Source organism: Hakea prostrata, chromosome 5 (assembly GCF_041222555.1).
Source record: "Hakea prostrata isolate BN-2017 chromosome 5, UWA_Hpros_2, whole genome shotgun sequence".
Lineage (NCBI taxonomy): Eukaryota > Viridiplantae > Streptophyta > Magnoliopsida > Proteales > Proteaceae > Hakea > Hakea prostrata.
The window spans coordinates 3,558,040-3,576,121 of NC_142604.1; the positions used below are offsets into that span (position 1 = coordinate 3,558,040).

Here is an 18,082-nt window from a genome sequence, read left to right on the forward strand (position 1 = left end):
AAATAATTACAACTCCATTCCTGCCCTTCTTTCTAGTAATGGTTCTTGGATCTTTGACCCCTCAGGAATCAAAGCCGAGGTTGTGTCTTTTTTCTCTAATTTTCTCGCTCCTTCTTCTCTCCCGCTCCGCCCTCCTCTCCCCCCTGGTCTTATCAATAAATTTGTTGATCCCCTCTCTCTTCCCTCTCTTTTCTCAATTCCTTCCCATGATGAGATTACTCTGGCCATCCGTTCCCACAAATCAAACCGTGCCCCGGGCCCTGATGGATTTAGTATGGGGTTCTTCTCTTGTGCCTGGGATCTCATTGAGGTTGACCTTATTAGAGCTGTCCGCAGTTTCTTTCTCAATCCCTCTCAGCTCTCTTCCATCAACCAAACTTTCCTCTGTCTTATCCCCAAAAAAGCTGGAGCCTCTTCTGTTTCTGATTTTCGCCCCGTCTCCCTTTGTAATCTTCTCTACAAATTCATATCCAAAATCCTAGCGAATAGGCTCAAGAAGATTATGCCAACCTTGGTTAGTCCCAACCAATCAACTTTTATCTCAGGTCGTAGTATCGCGGATAATATTCTCCTTTGTGCCGAGGTTGTTAGGGGGTTCGAAAGATCCTCTCATTCCCCTACGGCCCTCCTCAAAGTTGACCTCCACAAAGCTTTTGATTCTATCCTCTGGGACTTTATCAGTGATGTTCTTTCCGCTATGGGTTTCCCTCCTTCCTTCATCCATTGGATTGAGGTTTGCATCTCTACTCCAAGATTCTCAGTTCTAACCAATGGCTCGCCGGCCGGATTCTTTCCCTCTCGGGTTGGAATTCGGCAAGGTTGTCCCCTTTCTCCCTTCCTTTTCTCTTTGGCTCTAGAGGTGCTCTCCCGTATTCTCCAAGCCAAGACTGATCAACTTCTTATTTCTCCCATACCAAAATGTAAAGCTATCAATCTCACCCATCTTGCTTTTGCTGATGATCTCATGATCTTCGCTAAAGCTGACCATACTTCCATATCTTCCATCATCTCCGCTCTCTCCTTCTTTGAATCTATCTCCAGCCTTAAGGTCAACCTCGATAAATCATCCCTCTTCCTTTCAGGTGTGTCTGAGCCTCTGCGTTCAAATCTCCTTAATCTTTCGGGGTTTAAGGCTGGCTCCTTCCCTGTGATTTACCTTGGTCTCCCTCTTATCCCGGGTAGGCTCTCCCGCCATCATTGCTTGCCCATGTTGGATCATATCCATAAATGCCTCCAACTCTGGAAAAGCCGACTACTCTCGTTTGCCGGTAGGGTTGAGCTCATTCGATCTGTGCTCCAATCTTCCTACCTCTATTGGTGTGGCATTTTCCCGATCCCCAAAGCCATCTCGTCTGCAATGGAATCTCTCTTCTGTGCTTTCCTTTGGAAAGGCCAGGAATTTGTGCGTTTCCTTCGCCCCATTAGCTGGGCCAACATTTGTAGACCCAAATCTGAAGGGGGTCTTGGAATCCGCAGAATCCAAGAAGTCAATTCTGCTGCGTTGCTCAAACTCATTTGGAAAATTGTCACTAACCATGACTCTATCTGGGTTAAATGGGTTCAATCTTATCTTCTCAAATCTGACTCTTTCTGGACTGCCCCTATTCCTCCTAATCCTTCCTGGTCATGGAGGAAATTGCTTCTCCTCAGACCTCATGCTCTCCCTGCCATCACCATCCAGATCTCCTCTGGTTCCTCTACTTCTTTCTGGCTAGATCCTTGGCATCCGATGGGTATTCTTCTCAATCTCTTTTCTCCCCGCACGGTCTATGAGACTCGCATTCCCAAAAATACCCGCCTTTCACATTTTATCTCTAGTGGTTCCTGGGTCCTTCCCCCTCAGCATAGTCTCACGCAAGTTTGGAACTCTCTCCCCCCTATCCTTTCCCTTCCCCACGATAGAGTTATTTGGATCCCCTCTTCTTCCAAAATATTCACCACTCAGTCCGCTTGGAATTTGTTTCGTTCCCCCTCCCCTTCCCCCCTATGGCCCCCATTGGTTTGGTTCAAAGGTCATATTCCTCGCCACTCTCTTACCCTTTGGAGAGCCCTAAACACTGCCTTACCATCCCAGTCATTCCTTGCTTCCTGCCACAACCCTGTGAACCTAAATTGCATTCTTTGCTGGAATAGCTCTGAGGACATCGAACATTTGTTTTTTTCTTGCCCTTTCTCCAGTGCTCTTTGGAGAAAAGCCCTTAACTTCATTTGGCCCCGCTGTCGTCGATCATTTGGGTTTATTAGGGACTGGCCTTGGGTTTTGAGTAACTTCTCAGGTACCTCTATCTGTGACCGAATAGGCAGGCTTGTTTTTGGGGCTTCAGTCCATCATCTGTGGTGGGAGCGAAACCTTCGGCGCTGGACTTCTAAATCCCGATCCATTGATGCTATTTGGAATGCTATTTATTTTGATGTATCCTCTAAAATTTCTGCTTTTCCCTCCCCCCCGGTTGTTGACTCCCCAAGGAACAGACTCATTGTTGTTGCCTGGGGCCTCAACTCCCAAATCCGTTCTCCCCCTTGATCCTTTGCCCGTGGATCTTTCTTTGTATTTGTTCTCGTCTTTTAATTGATTAATTATTCATCCAAAAAGAAAAAAAAAAAATTTTTTTTTTTTATAATATAAAAAAACCCCCACAACACAAAAAAAAAAAAAAAAAAAAAAAAAAAAAAAAGAAAAAAAAAAAAAAAAAAAAAAAAAAAAAAATTTTTTTTTTTTAATTCTTACTTATTTTTTTTTGGTACCAAAAAAAACAAAATTACAAAGGGGGGACCCCACACCCCCCCCCCCCATAAAACTTATACAGAACAGTAAATGTATTTCAGTTTTGGGACTTAATCTTGTTGTCATAATCTTGTTGTCACTCATTTGATGCATCAAAGATCCAATCTCAGAGAGCAACATTCAAATATTGTAATAATGAGAAATAAAATACCTTACCTTCCGAGAACCTTCCTGACTGGCATTTCCACTGGGCTTGTTCGCTTGACTGGTCCTTATGCTGCCACTTCAAAAAATCCATGTAAGAAATGAAATATCACTAATAAAATATCACTGAACATAATCCAGCTTAACAGACTGATATCATAACTCTGCCTACATCCAACTTAATTATACAATAAAAGGCAGGAAAGCAGTCCTTCCTAAAAACTTAAATTATAAATGCACAAGATAGGAAAATGAAATCCTATTCAAATAACAACCATCATAAACCTATTAATTTTGGCCTAGATGATAGACATCCAAACCATCTAATGATTTTTCTCAACAATCTGATGAGAAGCCATCACTGTGCAGAAAATTTAAACAGAGTTACAAAGCCAAAAAGAAGGTAAGACTAGATCAAACTTTACTACTGACAAGGGGAATATTTTTGCTTCTCTCCGTTGCTTGAAAGAAGATCAAACCCAGACAGAGAAGGCAAATCCGTTTAGTTAAGACAAGATCAAAATCTTGAAAATTCCTCTTCAGGACTTCCCAGGCTTTATGCCCTTCTGCAACTGCAGAAACTGTTTAAGCCAAAAACAGATAATCAGCAGGGAAAATTTTTAAATTAGAATTGAATACCCAAATTTTGATGGAGCTGGTGGCAGAGGTGAGAGTGGAGGAGATGGTTGAAGTCACATTGAAGCTGATGCTTCTTCATTTTAAACAGAATTATTATTTTCTCATCAAATTAACCATACGGTCGTGAAAGATCGTGAAAGGCCAGAAAGGGTGAGCAATTTCATTCTTCCATTACTATGTTTTATTTCCAGAAGAAAAACCTGACAGTTAAAGATTTATTTCTGCAACTTTGTAACTCTGTTTACTTGTATTTTCCTCTTCCTCTAAAATGCAAACAGATTGCAAAACCCTAGATACATGTAATATAGTAGAAAGAAGATTCAAAATCCTACCTTTGATAGAGGGTCCTGGGCGATCGATTGGGAGTAGGAGAGATTGCTGAACTCGCTGGTTGGACGACGACAGCGATGAGGAATAGAGTTTTCCATGATCGATTGGGAGTAGGAGAGATGGAGTAACGGTATCAACTGCTGAATTCGCTGGTTGGACGACGATGGCAATGAGGAAGAAGGTAGGGCTTGCAGCTAAACTCGCTGGAATGCAGAGAGATATGCAAGAGAGTGGAGGAGTTAATGGTTTTAGGGCTTTTCATGTTTATAAGGTGAAAATACACTGATGCCTTCCATCAACGCCTTGCAGTTTTTTGAACCCAAGTGTGCCCAGCATTTTTGCAAGAAGTGTGCATGTGCCCAAGAAGCTCCAATTTGGAGCTTCTTGGGCAAAACCAAATTGTGTGCCAAACACCAAGTTTAACATACTTTTGTTGAACCAACACATTTTATAAACTGGTTTGCCATACAAGATTTTGGCAACTTCTGTGCCAAAATGGGCAAATGGCACAGAATAAATGTGCTGGGAGTGTTAACATGCAACCCCTTAGTTTCCAATTTGGATTCCTCCAGGGTGAGATAGAGTCCTTGTATGAGTCAGTCTTTAGTCAAGTAAGTCTTTTAGGCTCTGTTTGGTACAGTTTAAATTTGTGTTTATTTGACCTATAAACATAGAGATGTATTTGGTTTGGTACCATTGGGCATTGGGTGAACAATATATTTATGTACCATCAGTTTGGTTTTGGGTTGGTTTTGGTTTATCTTATAAAATATATATCAGCTTTAGTTTTGGTATTGGTTAACTTTTATTGTCTTGGGCTAGTTTTGATATACCTAAATATTGTTAAAAAGGAGGCGGGAGCAATATGGAGGTTGGAGTGAGAAAAACTGTTTATCAATGATAAACTGTTATCATAATTGATTATTCATGAATATACGTAAACATAAATATAAATTATACTAAAGAGAGCTTTATTAGAATTGGATTGCACGTTAGAATCCTAGTGTGTTCTAGTGTGTTTTTCTTCTTAGAGGCTACAAATAAGCCTTTGTTTCCTTTGGGGAAGCCTGTGGCAGCTTTAAGAGTGTGATTTCCTCAATTTTCTTCAAGTCCCAGCAGGTAGCAACATCTTTCAACTCCAGTAGCACGAGTAGATCTCCAAGTATAGAACACCTCCAACCCCTTTCCATCCTCTTCTTCATCTTCCCTACCACCCGCAGCCCTCCCCCATCCCCTCCCATGTCCCATCTTCCCTAAGGTAGCAGTAGCGTCCATCCCCTCTTAATTCCTTGAAGTGCTACCCATTGCCTCCCTTCTCCTTCTAGTAGGATTGCACCTCACCCCTCACCCATCCCTGCTCTTAGTTTCTCTATCAAGGCTTTCTCCATTAGGTTTTGAAAATTCCTGCACTTCATCTTCAACCTCTAGAAACCCTAAACCCTCATTCTACTAAAACTTCTAACCCTTAACCCCTCAACTAAAGATCAAAACCTTTTAGAATTAGCTTCTCCTACACCCTCTCTACCTCCCCTTTCATTCCTAACCCTAGCCAACACCTCTAGTTTAGAATCCATTAAACCATAATTCCAGTTCTGAAATCTTAATTACAACCTGAAACTTCTTTAACCCTAACGTAACCTTAAGTCCACCCAAAACCCTTCAACTGAAGGCACTTACAGCCTTAGAAGACTGCTGATTCTTAGGAGAGAGGATCCTGGAGTGAGCTTGATCCTAGGGCAATATCCTAACAACTAAACCCTGGAATTTGATTCACATCATATTGTTGCTGATTCACGGTGCTGAGTGATATGAAGGGTTGAGAACCTTGCTGTCATGGCTAAACTTCTAGGGCTGAAGGAGTGTGTTGGGAACCCGCGTGTCGAACAGCAGAAAAACTAATAGGATTCAATTACTGGAACAGTATCTGAACTACTTGAATTAGACTTACAGCAGGAAACTAAAGATGGTGCCAGTCACCTCCTACAACATACAAGCAATGCTTCCCTGAGCCAATGGCTGCCCAAACCTCACATAGAATAGATCTTTCCTCCCTTTTATAACCCTCCAACTATGACAGCCACAGTCTCTCTTTCCTCCACATGTGATCCTTCTAGGGTCCAGACATTCCTGCCCCCCTGTCCTTAAGGTGAAGAGGAGAAGCCTGGTCTTCACATTTTTGTCGCACAGCCATGCCATTTCAGCAACGTTCGCGGAGGCCCTATAGCAGGCCCCTTTCCAATGACACAGCCGATGTCTATTGCTACCCTTGCAGTACCCAATACCATACTCATTGTGTTTGAACGAGCTTGTATATCGAAACCTCTGTTATTCAACCTTAAACTGGACGACTCCATAAACATCTGGCACCCTGAATGGAGTAAAACAAAGTCCCTTACCATCTAGATAAAGTTTTCAGTACACCGGGGTTCATCATGTAAAATTGCACTTGGACCTCATCGACTGTCCAATTGGGTCCAGACCACGCGTAGTCCTCCACGGAGAACTCCAGATCACCATCATTCCACTGCTTGTCTACTTCAGGTCTGTTCCAAACTTTACCAGCTATCCCAGGAAAAACAGCCTCCAATATTTGAAATACATGAGTTGCCATATCAATTTGTCAATAACTACTAAAACTGCTGTAGGTTTTGGTTTAGGTATACCTCTACTCTTACGCATTTCAGTTCCATTGCTATTGTCAGTGAATGGAGGAGACGGCCTCAAATCAGTTTCACCATCCAGAGCAGCAGTCCCTATCGAACAGACGCCTTGTGGATCTGATGTACTGAGTGAGACAAGATCCAAACCAAATCCAACTATTCGTTGTTTGCAAAAGGGAGTGTCAAAGACGCTGTTTTCGCCAAATCAATCGGCTAAGCTTGTAATACAACGAAAGACCATACCAATACTCACATATTTATCGTGTTGATGGTTGAAATCCCCATCATTTGAAGTTGCAGCTAGTTGCGCAGGCAAGAGATGCACCTCTCCAATGGTCATTGGCACCGTGAGGTGCGACTTGTGAGTGGCATGATTTCCATCGAAGCTCCGTCGATGAACCAGTCCTTTTCCAGCCAGCGTCAAGCAATGCTTTTCCTCCACCGTTGTTTGCCCTCTTTGGTGCGCAGATCAGATCATGAGAATGGAGGTAAAAGATAAGTGAACAGTGACTTCCCCATAAATGCCCCTGCTTATTTTGCATTACATGTAGGCCACATGGATTTTTAGTCAGCTATGTGTTTCCTAGCCCATCATTTGTGTTGGGCCTAAAATTATATTGTTTCAAGGGCCCATGATGCGTGACGTGATTATGCAGCATAACATGAGTAATTGGGTCAATGATTTTGAGTGAATTGGGCTTCCTAAGGCCTAATTCTTTGATTCAATTCCTTGGGTCAACTGCCTCGACCAGACCAGGTCAAGCGGTCCAACCACCACTTGGTCTAACATCTTCTTCTCCACTTCACTTCTCCTATGATAGTAACTCTAGCTGCTGATTCTGCAAATACCTCTTCCCCTTGGGTCGTGGCCAAATGGAAGTGGCTAGAACAAGTTATGGAGTCTCTCAGTAACCGCCTCCACATCGCAATGTGTTTCCCCCACTTCCAATGTTGCAACCGTCATTGTTTCTAACTTGTTGTCTCCGCACTCTGCCATGTTGGTTTTGCTGGAGATTGTGCCGCGCAACAGCTCTTCCCTCTAGTTTGACGTCACCTCTGCCTATCCCTACTTCTGATGTCCTCCTTTTCTTTTTTTGGTAAATCCTTTCCACCCTCTGTTCTTGTAAAGGTAGTGTGCCAATGTTCCTGTCGCCATCTATTACCATCAATCTCTTCAATAACCATTCTTAGTATTTTTCTCTCCTCTAAATCCGCCTCCCTAGATCCTGAAATTCCTCTCCATTCCCTTCCACCGACTTCATTACCAGACTTATATTCACTAGACTCTGGGTTTTTTTTTTAAAATCAATTGTCTTCTCGAATTTTAGCTCTTTTCCTTCTTCTCTAACCTCTGGTTCCCCACTGCCTTCTGTCTAATAGGTCTGGTGTCCAAATCCATTCTTTCCTGTTTCATCTTCCTATCACCAAAATCGTGTTGCAGCGCCTCCTTGAAGCTTGGCTAATCAAACCCCGGCCATTTTTCTGGTATACCCAATACAAGGCGTCCCCTTCTATGTGGTGGAGAGCCACTCCCAGTCGATATTCATACCCAATCTCCTCTTCCAAACAAAAGAGTACAACCTCCTTGAGCCATGCACTCACACTCCTCTCGCCGGAAAACAAGGACAATCTGGTCTTCATCTTCCTTCTGTCGGATTGAAACGCACTTTGATACCAATTTGTTAGGAATCCACATATCGAACAACAGATATACTAATAGGATTCAATTACTGGAACAATATTAGAACTACTTGAATAAGAATTACAGCAAGAAACTAAAGATAGTCCTGGTTTTGATGGTTCCAGTTGGCCCCCACAGCATACAAAAGATGCTGCCCTCAGCCAGTGGCTGCCCAAACTTCACATAGAATAACCGAACCTTCCCTCACATCTTTCCTCCCTTTTATAACCCTCCAACTATGACAACCACATTCTGTCTTTCCTCCAGCTGTGGTCCTCCTAGGGTCCTTCCCCCCCCCCCCCCTCTCTTGTTCAAAATTTGCTAAACTGAGAACTTGAGCCTGCTGCTGCTTTTGCTGGAATAGGTCATTATATTTACTGTTGCTCATTCCCAGACCACCAATTAAAGTGTTGTTGGTGCTGCTGGTTCCTTCATTCAAACTGGGCTGCTACCATATTTAGGCTTGCTGAAACCTTGTAATTTTTTACCCCTTCTTCCTTCCATCAAACCCTGCTGAGTTTACAAATTTCCATTTCATCTCACCTCCTTTTCCTTTGATCCATCCCTTTATCCATTGCTTATTTCCTCCATAAACACATACTTTCTAATATCAGTCCACCCTCTGATGCAGCCCCAAATTAATAAGGGTCACTCCTTCCATGATCTTCTAAGGGAACCAACTCCTATGGGGTGGATAGTTTGATTTTAGGGGGAAAAAGGTTAAGTTATGGCTTTTTGGTTAAAGATCATACATTCTCAAATGATATTTAGGACTCAGCCCATTCCTTGGGAGATATGGGATAAGTTGCTTAAGATTCGAAATTGGGATCTATAGGCATCAAATGGGTTGAAACTTGGAGCAAATGTAAGTAATGTATGGGATGATCTCCCAAGTTTGGCTGGCATTGGATGGTTAAATTAGAAGATAAGGGGTTTCTTGTTTTGGGGTTTGAGGGAAAACCAAAATTTAAGAAAACATTTATATCTTAAAATCAGATGGTCAAAATGGGTCAAACTGGACCTAAGGTCACTAGGGTTGGGAGATGATGTACCTAAAACAGATCTAATGGTTAGATTAGCTTAGATCTGACCTTCAATTTCGGGTTTCCTGGGAACTCAGAAAAAAAAAATTTAAAAAAAGAAGGGTGATATGACAAGGGTAATGTAGTGTAGGCTGCCAGATACCTTGACAGAGCCTTGAGGATAGAATACTCAAATGGAATGAAAGTGAAACTCTGAAATTCAACCAGTCACAAGTGTCTAGGCTTGATTTCACCTAAAACCATTGTAGGGTTTGGTTCTTCAAACTAAATGACAGAACCAGAATTCCTAATGCTTGGATCGTCAAATAATTGTCAGAACTAGAATAAAATACACAAAGTGCTTGAAGGGAAGTGTGTTATTCAATATTCAAATTTCAAATATGCTCTCTCTCTCTCTCCCCCCATGAAGTGGAGGGGTCTATTTATACACAATATACTGAAGTCCTAATTTGATTGATGAAGTGGAGAGGTGCTTCCGGGGTCTTGTATGATCGACATATTCATTGAAAGCTCCAAGGAAAATTCTATTGTACCACCCTGCGATCAGTTATGATGTGCGATGCGGAGTGTTGAGCTGGGATGTAGCGTCATATAGATAAACTCAATGTAGTAGAAATGAGGATGCTAAGATGGATGAGTGGCAAGACTAGGAAGGATAAGGAATGATCATATTCAAGCTTGGTCTAAGAGTAACTTGGGGCTGACCTAAGATAAACTTAATGGAAGTGGTGAGAAAGGATATGCATAGCTTAAGCCTTGTCTCTAGTAAGGCCTCAAAGAGAGCTGATTGTGAGGCAATAAGCTATGTAGTGACCCCATTTAGTTGGGACAAGGCTTGTTGTTGTTATACCGAAGTCCTAATTTGGCTCCAAGTTGCATCTTAACTCCAAACTAGAAATTAACCTATTAGACTGTTAAATTTTGAAATGAAACATAAGAAAAGATTTTTCTATCTTTATAACATCAATTAGGCATAATTTACATTAACTGAAGCAATTGGTTAAAATATTTTCTTACTTGGTGTAGGCACTACACCTTTGGGCCCATAAATTACGCCCATGGCTACATAAACCTATTAAATGAAGTCCCAACACCTATATTTATCAATCCTATGTTGATTTCAAAGGAAAATAGGCCAATGCAGTGTTGGATTTGCATCACCCTCATAACTTGATTGTAGTTCAACACTTCAACTTGAGTTGCAGAATCAGCTCATCATCAATGGTTCCACGCTCAGATCTCAATTTGGATCTGAACTGTTCAATGTTTTGGTCTGTGGCCACTTCGTTGCTATTTCGGTGTTTGAGACCATTTCCCAGTTCAGCTACTGAAATCAGTTCAAACTTTCATCATTGTTTTTATCATCATCATTATGTCATTCCGTTTAAGTTTTATCAAGTTCCACAGGCTGGTTTGGCAAGAAAACCTAATTTTCAATTTCTGCACTTTATTTTTAATTTGGTTTGTGAGTATTTTGGTGCCGAATAACTTAATTTAGCTCTAGATTACCCCCCCCCCCCAATGTAAACCATGCATGGAACCTCCACCCCAAATATTTATAAGTCTTGGGTGCTTCTTTGTTTCCATCCATCCCCTGATTGTGCATGGAAGCCTTCTGAAGGTTGGCATTTACATTCTTTTTTGTACTATCATTATCTATAGAAATTTTACTTGACTTTAGAAATGAAATTTTACATCAATACAAAGTCAACAATGCAATTTCTTAGGTTCCAATTGTACAAACACAAGGTTTACCACACCGAATGAAAGAAAGAAAGGCTATATAAATTTCAAACACTAGGTCTCCCGAAGTTATTTCATGTTGTCAACTTCAATTTTCACGATCTAGTCTAGCTGGTTCATATCTGCACCTTCAGGGTTTCCCAGTGGTTATGCTCTGAATTCCATCCCTGCAATTTGCCCCAAAAAAATTAATTTCCTTTTTGCTTTTTTTTTTTTTTTGGTTGATGGTAAATTTCAAGATTTTGTTCTTTTGTTGGTTGTTGCAGCTTATGGTGCTGATATGCTGAATACAATCGGTTATATTTATTCAAGGCAGGCAGCCAAGGAGCTTGGGAAGAAGGCAATGTATTTGGGAGTGCCATTCATAGCTGAATGGTTTAGAAACAAAGGCCACTTCATTAAATCCCAAGTAACAGCTGCAACAGGTAAAACAATCATACTAGCAATGGTATCATTGCATCTTTATCAATATTTCTGCTTTTAGTTTTATTCTAATTAGTTCTTATGATCCCTTTCTACTTGTATGTTGGAATGGATGTGATGTGCTCTTTGGGATATAAGATCAAGCTAATAGGGCATAATGGCAACATTACAGAAACACAAACAGTTCACAGAACGGCAGAATCAGATAGTGTTGAACAAAATAAGATCCACTAGAAGGATATGGTTGGTACTTGATACTTACATCAAATAGCCCTCAAAATATGACAAGAAGAAGGACGACTGATTCTAAGATTATGGATATATGATCTTTTGGAACCTCCAGGTGTTCTGGTTTTCCTGTCATCCATGGTTATTGATAGTTCTATCTCTCGTGCTTTTTTGAGTTCTATTAGGTACTTAACCAATGCACCAAAAGCTCTAAAGCTATGGAATAGGTTGAGTCAAGCTCTTTATCCTATCCCATACTAGCTTGCCAAATATAGTGCCCATACACCAAATTGTGCCCCATTAGGCGCACAACACAACACACCACCTCACTTTCATAGTCGCTGTACTCAACGGCTCTCACTATGGCAAATAGGTAGCCCTCTCTAAGAAGATGCACTTTGTTCCCTCAATTTTCGTTTTTAGGGGGGCAGGTAGCCCTTTCTTGGCAGCTTTCGCTCTGCTCCAAGTAGCCCTCTCTAGGTATCCTTTCCGAGATTCAAACGCTTGATGTGGTGCTAGCTATGATACTAAATGTTGGGTACTTGACCAGTGCACATAAAGCTCCAAAGCGGCCATTTAAACTATCCCACACTAGGCTTGACCAGTCCCTCTCTCTCTCTCTCGAATTCCTTTTTGGTCTCTGTGCCAACCTCCAAAAATCTCCTCTCTTCTTGGCGGGTTTGTCTACGGAAGCTAGAGCCACCCTGCTGCAGCTCACTGGCTTTTCTCTTGGCTCTTTCCCTATCCCCTATGTAAGCCCCCCCCCCCCCCCCCCCAAAAAAAAAATAAAAAATAAAAAATCTCAAGCCAACTCACCAAGCACCAATGCTCAACCAAATCTAGAAGAAACTCAAACTCTGGAAAGGCAGACTCGTCTCCTTTGTTGAAAGGTTGGTTCTGGTCCGCTTTGTCCTCTAATCCTCTTATCTTTACTGGTGCAGTATATTCTCCCTTGCCAAAGCGGCAATTCATGTCATGGAATCCCTTTTTTATGAATTCCTTTGGAAATGCCAAGAAACCTCTAGATTCCTCGACTCCATTAGTTGGTCTTCTGTTTGCCACACCAAATATGAGGGTGGTCTTGGATTCTGTAGAATTCGAGACATAACTATGCCAATCTGCTTAAGCTTATTTGGAAGATTGCAACTAAGCATGATTCCATTTGGGTTGACTGGTTGTACTCTTGCTGTGTATAAACTTCGTTTGGACGGCTTCTCTTCCTCCAACCATTCCTGGGTTGGAGGAATCTCCTCCTCAATCCCATTGCCCTCCCAGCCATCACCACCCATATTGCCAATGGGTATCCCCTATCGTCTCCTTAGCGCATGGCATCCTCTAGGTATCCCCTATCGTCTCCTTAGCCCATGGCATCCTCTAGGTATCCCCTATCGTCTCCTTAGCCCCTGCCAAGTCTATGCTACACGTATCCCCAAGCTCACTCTTCTCTCATACTTCATCTCCAGTTTCTTCTGGTCTTCCCCCACCCGCCTTCCAAGTCTCCCTCAGGTCTGGTCCAACCTCCCCTCTCTTCACCCACTTAACCGCTGCACCACCAAGCTCCCTCCCTCTTCAGGTATTTTCTCCACCTCCTTAGCTTGGAAACTTGTGCACTCTCCTTCCCCTTGATTGCTTGGTCCCTCCTAGCTTGGTTCAAAGGGCACATCCATCACAATGCCTTCATCTCTTACAAAACCTTATATCTTTTTGGTGAAAGCAGTGGAGGTGAAGGTTAAGATGGGATCAGGGGTGCAGGAGGATTGACCGTGAAGGAATTCCAAATGTGCCTTTTAAAAGCTGATGTACCCCAAATGTATTTTTATCGAACATTGAGTACCTGAGGTGAAAATTTACCCTAAAACCTTAAAATATAAGTTAACTGATAGAATAGCCCAGGTTACCTTGCTGGAATGGGAATCACTGAATCTGAAAGGAAAACAAATGGAGCAATAAAAGAGAGAAAATAGAGGAAGAGGGAGGATATGACTTCCTCCCGTCATCGCCCAGTCCTGCAGCTCCATTGAAGGAGACAACATATTCATGGGCTACTGCAGCCTATGTATTTATTAATAATAAAAGGCAATACAAGAGTAGAAGCGTCTATTGCATGGGGAATTACATGTCTGCTAAAAGCGAACCGACACCCCTGGCAAGCTGTTACATTGGAAAATTTGGAAACTGGAAATAGGAATTTCTAATTGCCTCGACATACAAATAGAAACTTTATATCATCTTGGCAATGTCTCTTCTATTCCATGCCACCTTGCTCTTGGGGCCCACAAAATCTATCAAAAGAATCCCCTTGACTGCTGCTTGGCAATGGCTACATGGGACAGAATTTGGGGTCAGGTTTTAATTGCAAAGATGGACCTAGTATGGGCTTAACTGCTTAATTGACTTAATACACACAACCCAAACAGAGTGAAAATAAGAAAACTCAAAAGGACAGATCATGGGGATGTTAGAACAGCTAGATGGGCTGGCACCTTCTCTGATGTTCCACTGCATCCGGTATTAATTCGATTACGGGTCAGGACTTTCGTCTATGTATTTTTTCTTGGCTATGAAGTACATATATTGTTGATTTTTTATGCAATATATCATGTCCTTATGGTTGGTGTAATTGTTTTGCCTTGATTACTGGCAGGTGCAATTGCTTTAATTCAATTGCAAGAGGACATGAAACGGCAGCTCAGTGCAGAGGGAAATTATACCGAGGAAGAGCTTGAGGAATACATGCAGTCACATAAAAAATTGATGATTGATTCTTTGTGGAAGCTTAATGTTGCTGATATTGAAGCTACTCTTTCACGTGTTTGTCAAATGGTTCAATTTCCTTCTTTCTTTGTGCTTGTGAAGTTTCTCTTGTGATGTTAGCTGGTTTCAATTCCCAAAATGCTTTTCCTATTATTAATATGGTTAATGGGGTGCAGGTACTCCAAGACAACTCTTTGAAGAGAGAGGAGCTCCGTGCACGTGCAAAGGGATTGAAAACTATGGGGAAAATATTTCAGGTACTATAATTGCATTCATTTCTTTAATGATTAATATTCTCTGGAAATAACTAAATTTCTTCTGTATGGAACCATACTCAGAGGGTTAAATTGGCCAATGTGAATGAGAATGAGGTTGCATTTAATACTTCAATCAATAAGCTTGATGGTGTTGAACGGAGTTATGATGCTAGTTCTCCTGATGCATCCCCAAAATTTCAGGGTCCTGAACAACCATGCTCTATGACTGGTGCAGTGAAGGTATTTTGTTTGTTGCTGATGTTGTTACAGGGTTAAGAATTTTTCTTGTGGTATTGTTTTAAATTTCAAAAAGTGGTTCCTTTTTCGATTATAAAAATTTCAGTGTCTTCACATTGATTGTCTTCCACGTCCCCTCCCTCGTGCAATTCTATCTCAGAGCCCATACGTGCAGACTCCTCAAATTGAAGGTCACCAGTATGATAGTAACTTTCCAATGCCAACAGCTCCTCCTGGTGCACAAAGATATCCTCCATCTACAGGCAGAGAATGAACTTATGGCGTTTATCACATGGTTGCTTGTAATATAACACCTGAAGTAAGTTTGCCTGGTGGAGGAAGCAGGGATCTCATTCATTTGATGCTTTTGTTGGTAAGTAGTAGAGTATTGGTGGATTCGTGCCTGCCTTTAGATGATGGGGCTAGTTCAGAAGCTTTAGATGTGTCTTCGTGGAACTGTGGAAGTCTTGTAAGCACCATTCGCCTAGAATGGAAAAAGAGTGGATGGAGATTTAAATGACTTCAACCTCGCAGGCTAGTGTCTTCATATTTTCTGCCTGCTTATTTTATTTTCCATTCATGCTCTGGCTTCAACCTTGTATATCGGAGTTTGTTAGTTTGGCTTGGTTTGAGTTTCAGCTCTTGATGCAGTTTTATGAGATTACATATTATATGACCACAATGAGACCTGAAGTATACTGTGTTCACCCATCAGTGATCTGTGGCATGGGAGTTCGTGTTTGCATATGTCAGATACATCTAGATGTAGTGATTGTACAACATCCAAGATGCAGCGAATTCAGTTTGTGAACGCACGTGTGACTTTGCCTCATCTAATGTTAATGTAGTTACATGTGGCAACAAGCTAGTGATGACTTAAAAGGAGAAAAATTACATGCTTATTAAATTGGTTTAAGCTGTATATGTTCGGAGGACCAATGGTAATTCTAGTTTCTCTTCTCTCTCTCTCTCTCTCTCTCTCTCTCTCCTGATAAGCATGGTAATGTAGTTACAAAGCCTAGAAGCCAGGATTTTTCCTATTTAGATAACTTAAACTCTTTAGGGACCAAGTATATTTTACTTTTTTTTTTTGGTAGAGACCAAGTATATTTTACAGGGTTTGAGGAATTTGTAGAAATGATTTATCATCATAGGTGGTCTACACGAAGATATTGGGAAAGCTCAAATAGGCTATGAGAATTACATAGAGATACGGTGTTGGAAAGAGAAATAAAGGAGGTATCTATAAAGTTCTTTAATAAACTAACAAGCACAAGGAAAATACAAGATGAATGAAGGATAAACATTATGGTCTTACTTTACAAAAATAAATGAGATATTTAAAGTTGTTCTCAGCTATAAAGTCATAAATCTTATGAGTCATCTTATGAAATAGTTTTGGCAAATATTAGAGAGCTAGAACTATTGAAAGTAAATATGTGGAAATGGTTAAAGATATATACGATGGTTTAGTGACGAATGTAAGAACAGTAGGGTATAAGATGGTGAATTTCATATTACAATTGGACTATATTAAGGATTTGTTGTTTTGGTAGATGAGACTCAAGTTGAGCTGCCAAGACTAACTTTAAAAGTAAAAGGTTATTTTTCTAGGATTAATTATCAAAAGGTTTTAAATTAAGTAGATAGAATATTGAGTATGTAACTTTAGTCATAGTCAGACACATGATGAGGTGGTGACACTTAATTAGGAGTAGATTTAACAAAGCCGATCATTCTAGGTACCTTGGTTCAATCATAATTCATAAATAAAGAATGTGATATTGGGGATGCTATTTCTTAAATAATTTTTTAAAAAAAGGTGGAAGAAGTCTTTTATGTTGATATTTAAAGTTCATAGAAAATTCTATAGGACCATTATACGACCAACTATGATGCATGGTGTAAAGTGTAAGGTTTTTAAGAAACATCATATAGATAAATTCATGGTGCATTTAGTAATATTCTTGGAGAACATTCTTAGCCCAAAAAAAAAAAAAAAAAAAAAAAACAGAACAAGGGATAGGTGTTTGTTACGCGGGTCCATTCATTTGTTTTTTAAGGACGAACCAATGATAAAAGGGGCATGTAGAATAGTTTTTGTAGAAACTTGACAAAATGGAGAAAGCTTTCCAAGAACACCCCCATCACCACCCCACCTCTACTTACAAATCCCTCTTTTCTTTAGCTTGCTCTGTTACAGGTTACCTGTGTCGTTGCTTGTAAAATATATATATTTTTTTCATATTGCAAGTGTCACAACACAGTGGGGCCCACAATAATGCAGTCTAACTTGATATACATTATCCTTAATATGCTAAAGCTTACGATGCCTAGGTTAACCATAAAATTTTTCTTTACTCATTATATATCCATTATTAGCTAAACATGCATTGCCTTATTCTAAAGATTATGTAATCAATAACGTTGTGCAATACAAACCCTACAAGGTACATATTGAGTAACACTGTCGGCGTCTAAACTTTACATTTCACTGAGGTTCATTCATTCTTATCTGCAATAGTGATCCGTTTCCCCTCTATACACTTTAATACCTCTATCTGGGGAAATTAGAGAATATCAATTAGCATTAAAGCTCAGTAAGTGAAGTCATCCCTAAGCTATGCATACAACAGCAAACACCACATCAAAGGCATTAGGTCATCAAAGATGTTCAATACATATAAGATACTTTGTCATACTGTAGCGTACATCTTTCCAATTTATTTATTTCCTTCTCGTCTACCTTATCCTTCCTTTATTCCTTGCTTCTCACAGGGGACGTTTTGTTTAACCATGTACCCCCATCAGAGCACATTAGTTAGAATGATTTCCACTTCCTACACTTTCTAGTCTGGCTTTACACAATCGTTAATCAATTCCACTTGTTTCTCCACCAGCGGCTACTGCCACTGCGATCTCCGAGGGTTCTCGAGGGGCCCAAAAATCTACCAAAAAGAAATGAGCTCATGGATGGTGTCTGCTCAAGGATTGTTCGATTAAAGCCAACTTGTCATTTGCTAGAGAATGGCTCAATCACATGACTCCACCTTGAGATTGGAGCATGCTCAATAAAATGTCTCTGCCAGTCTTTTTCAATCACTACTACCTGTAAATATTTCAACTTAGAGCCTTAATTTGAATCCACTTTGAGTCCA

General features: G+C 40.7%; 1 protein-coding gene across 1 annotated transcript in view; it reads left to right on the plus strand.

Moving 5' to 3' along the window:
- LOC149014443 (DNAJ heat shock N-terminal domain-containing protein) overlaps positions 1-15,669 on the plus strand; it is a 68,890-nt gene extending 53,221 nt beyond the window's left edge. The window contains exons 6-10 of the mRNA XM_089155067.1: positions 11,292-11,450; positions 14,321-14,499; positions 14,607-14,687; positions 14,769-14,927; positions 15,085-15,669. Coding sequence (XP_089011193.1) covers positions 11,292-11,450; positions 14,321-14,499; positions 14,607-14,687; positions 14,769-14,927; positions 15,085-15,198 — 692 coding nt within the window. The 3' untranslated portion in view covers positions 15,199-15,669. The remainder of the gene's footprint in view (positions 1-11,291; positions 11,451-14,320; positions 14,500-14,606; positions 14,688-14,768; positions 14,928-15,084) is intronic.
- The last annotated feature ends 2,413 nt before the right edge of the window (positions 15,670-18,082 follow it).